General features: G+C 35.9%; 1 protein-coding gene across 1 annotated transcript; it reads left to right on the forward strand.

Annotated features, from left to right (window-relative positions):
- Positions 1 to 2,514: 2,514 nt before the first annotated feature.
- On the forward strand, positions 2,515 to 3,515 carry LOC116629530 (tRNA methyltransferase 10 homolog B-like; the record flags this gene model as incomplete). The annotated part of the gene is made up of 1 exon (XM_032399797.1): positions 2,515 to 3,515. A coding segment is annotated over one exon (996 nt), but the record flags the coding sequence as incomplete, so codon positions are not given.
- Between the last annotated feature and the right edge of the window lie 699 nt (positions 3,516 to 4,214).

Below are 4,214 nucleotides of genomic sequence, written 5' to 3' on the forward strand. Positions count from 1 at the left end.
TTAATCCACTGAACCACCCAGGTTCCCCTTGTTTCTCTTAATAAAAATAAAACAGCTCTTTGCTAAAATAAATAAATAAATAAATAAATAAATAAATAAATAAATAATAAATAAATAAATAGATTATCAAGTTAGGCTGAAATATATGTACATAAAGAAGTTTAAAATCACCAGAAATCACCAATTTGAATATAAATATAAATCTGATACAATTTATAGTGATGATGATGATTATAGTAACAAGCTAGTGCTAAATAATAAAAATGTGCTGTGTATTTTTCTATGAATAATCAGAATGTCCTCTAGAAAGCTTGGATCAACTTTTGTTTCCATAGATGTATATGTCTAATTCCATATAGATTTGGAAATATAGAATTACTGATGTATGAAAAATAATATTTTGTTTTGTGCTCATACCCTTGAAGAGTGGAATTCTGGCGGGTCTTCATTTGCCATCCCTGAAAATCCTTCCACTGCCCTTCTCTGTCCTGCCTGCCTCAACACATTGGCAGTTAGAACTTTTCAGCATGAGTTTTGACTTGCTGCTCTCTCTTCCATGGGTCAAGCTCTTAGCTGGCTCTGCTAGCACCATTTCTTTACCCTTTCAGACCCAAGATTGGTGACAGTCTCCTACAAATGCTGGTATTTGGCTTATTTTCTGGTGTGTTCCTTAAACATGACCATACCTGTGAATATATTCCATTATTAAATTCTCTCTGAAATCCAACTGAGGGTGCTCTTATATACATTCTATATATACATATATGTATTGATTTCTGTATTGTCTACAATATTCTTGGGCCATTTTATTTTAAACATGAATACTTACCTTTATTGACCTATCCTCTTTTTTTTTTTCCCTCAGGTTGTTCTTTGTACTCTAAACTTGTTTATGCTGGGACTTCTGTTTGTCTTGTTTTTGTTTGCTTCACAATAAATATTTTATAGTTTTATATCATCACATTGATCATTTATAATTTATTTTGGAGAAAGAAATAAGATTATTTCCTATTTCTTAGTAGCACCACCCCAGCCAGTTACCCTAACATCGTTTACCGAAGAATTTATTTGTCTCATAATCTCTAAATGCCTACTATATAACATATTACTTTTCCATGTTAACTAGAGTTTATCTCTATTTAAATATGTCACAATCACTATATCTTTTAAGTGGCCATTTTATGTCAAGAATTGTGAAAATTCTGAGAATTTACCCTATTTATAGGTAACAAATTAGCTTGCCACAATTTCATGTAAGCTGATGTGAGACACAAGTATTCTGGGATAGAGACAAAGGACTTTATTACTCCGGATGCTGCAAAACAGCCTGATCTTCATGTTTTAGTTAGATCTCCTTGACACTAACTCCCAAGGGTATGTGGAGTAGAGCCCACAGAGATGTGCACACAGTGTGATCACATCACAGCTGAGAAACTTAAAGCTTAGGGAATTATGAATCTTTTATAAATGACTGAAGGAGGACATTTTGTTTATTATACTGGACAGTAAACAAATATGACCTGTTCACCAGAGGGAGATGCTATCTCAGTCATTCAAAGATGTTTGCTATACAAATATCCTTGAAAATATAGTCAAAAAAGCCAATGCCACTGCATGTAAGATGTGCAGAAATGCAATAGATTCATGGATTAAAATCTACCAACATTAAAGAAACGTAAGAAAAGAACTGATTGAGTGCACAAATTCTGTCAACCGCACTCTGAACGTTTTAATTGATTCTTTCTTTTTACACAGCTAAATCTCCTAGATCGAGATAGACAAATCATCCAAAAATACTGATATTTTTGCTTCCTATTTTAAAAATCTCTGGAGCTATTTTCACTTTTCTTATCTAATTATAGTAACCAGAATCTCCAAAAAGCTTTTAGCATTGTATTCTTAATAATCATTAATTGTACGTTCCTCACTTTAATAAGAACATTACTAGATTTTCATCATTAAATGCAATTGCTGATGAATGATATATACATGAAAACACACAACATAAACATACACACATTCATTTATCAGACTAAGATGTTCAACTCTATTCAGTACATACTGAAATTTTAAGTGGATTTGTGGTTAAAGTTCAGGAGAAATCTCATTGGTCCTTTCCAGGATCTTAAAGAATTTATTTTATTTATTTATTTTTTTAGAGGGTTGGGGAGGGGCAGAGAGAGAAGGAGAGAATCTTAAGCATGCTCCATGTCCAGCGTGGAGCCCCAGGTGGGGTTGATCTCACAACCCTGAGCTGAAATCAAGAGTGAAATGCTTCACCAACTGAGCCACCCAGGCGCCTCCTAAATACTTTTGTTTAATCAGAAATAAAACTAAGGGTGTTACCTTCAGATGAGTGTTTCTTTACTACAGAAAATATTATTTCTAAAATATCCCTATAATGTTAAAAAGAACTATGAAACACAGTGAGAGGTTGTCGTTTTGGTTTTGGGGCTTTTAAAAACACATCCTTTGGATGTGCGCTGCCGAGGCTGCTTGAGTTGAGGGCTTCAGGACTGGAAATTGGAAGGGAGTGTTCAGAAAACAGACTCGCATGTGCTACAGGAGCAAGAGGTCATCCTAGAAGACACAGGAGAAGATAGCATCTCTGAAAGCTTCCGGCTTCTACAGATCAATGTGGAATGCGAACGTCGGGAGGGAGAGACGCTGCCCACAGGCAGTGCAATGTGGTGCTCAAAAAATGTCCAGAGAAAACACAGACACTGGGAAAAGATAGTTGCAGCAAAGAAGAACAAAAGAAAGCAAGAAAAAGATAGAAGAAAGGCCAATTGTGTAGAAAATTCATGCATCTGCCCCCAGCACAGCAAACGTTTTCTGAGATCCTTAACCAAGGACAGACTTTTGGAAGCCAAACACTCAGGACCAAGACTCTGTATTGATCTGAGTATGACCCACCACATGTCTAAGAAGGAATTAAGTAGACTGGCTGGACAGATCCGTAGGTTGTATGATTCAAATAAAAAGGCCAACAGGCCATTTTGGATCTACCTCACTGGATTCACAACAGACAGTCCCCTGTATGAAGAGTGTTTGAGGATGAATGATGGATTTTCTAGTTACCTGCTAGACATAACAGAGGAAGACTGCTTTAGTTTATTTCCCCTGGAAACCCTTGTGTACCTGACTCCTGATTCAGAACATGCTTTTGAAGATATTGATCTAAACAAAGTTTACATCCTTGGTGGACTTGTGGACGAAAGCATTCAGAAGAAGGTGACATTTCAAAAAGCCCGAGAACATTCTGTCAACACAGCCCATTTGCCGATCCAGGAATACATGGTCAGATGCCAGAATGAGAAAAACTATCATTCAGAGATATTGGCCATCAATCAAGTATTTGATATCCTGTCCACATACTTTGAGACTCAAAACTGGCCTGAAGCATTGAAGAAAGGAGTTTCTTCCAGAAAAGGCTACGTTCTTCAGAACTCAGTGGATGATGGACAGCCTAAGGAGCTGCAGAAGGCAAAGTTGCTGGAGGTGTCTTGACTGAAAAGCAGAGCAGAGGCTGGTGATAGCACACACTTGCCTGTACTTGACATCTTGGATCTTCACTAGAATGTAAGTTACTAATAACAGGGACCACATGTTATGCTCCTTTCTATCTCCCATCGTGCCTAGCTCACAGGAAGAGCCCAGATATATGTTGACTAAGTAAAAAGTTTACATAACAAGGAATTAGCACTAAACTACATGGCTTTGGATGTATTAATTCATCTTTTATATACTTGTTTGTGAAATACCTACTCTTTAGAGATAGCTTAACAATTAAATAATTATTGTTCTATAAAAAAAACAAACAAAAAAACAACAAAAAAACCCCACATCCTTTCATTTCTGAAATATCTGCTGATAGCCTGCTATGTGTCTCACGGCCACTGGCACTTTCCTTTCTCCTTTTTTCTCCCCTCCATGCACATCTCAATTTTATTAGTCACAATTTTATAATGACATTGCTTATGGCATTTCATACTCTTACATAATCAAAAATGACAAAAATATTTAATTTATTTTTTTGTTTTGTTTTTTTCTGTTGTTTTTTTAAATTTTATTTTATTATGTTATGTTAATCACCATACATTACATCATTAGTTTTTGATGTAGTGTTCATGATTCATTGTTTGTGTATAACACCCAGTGCTCCATGCAGAGCGTGCCCTCTTTAATACCCATCACCAGGCTAACCCATCCAC

The sequence above is a fragment of the Phoca vitulina genome, unplaced genomic scaffold, assembly GCF_004348235.1.
Source record: "Phoca vitulina isolate PV1807 unplaced genomic scaffold, GSC_HSeal_1.0 scaffold1276, whole genome shotgun sequence".
NCBI lineage: Eukaryota > Metazoa > Chordata > Mammalia > Carnivora > Phocidae > Phoca > Phoca vitulina.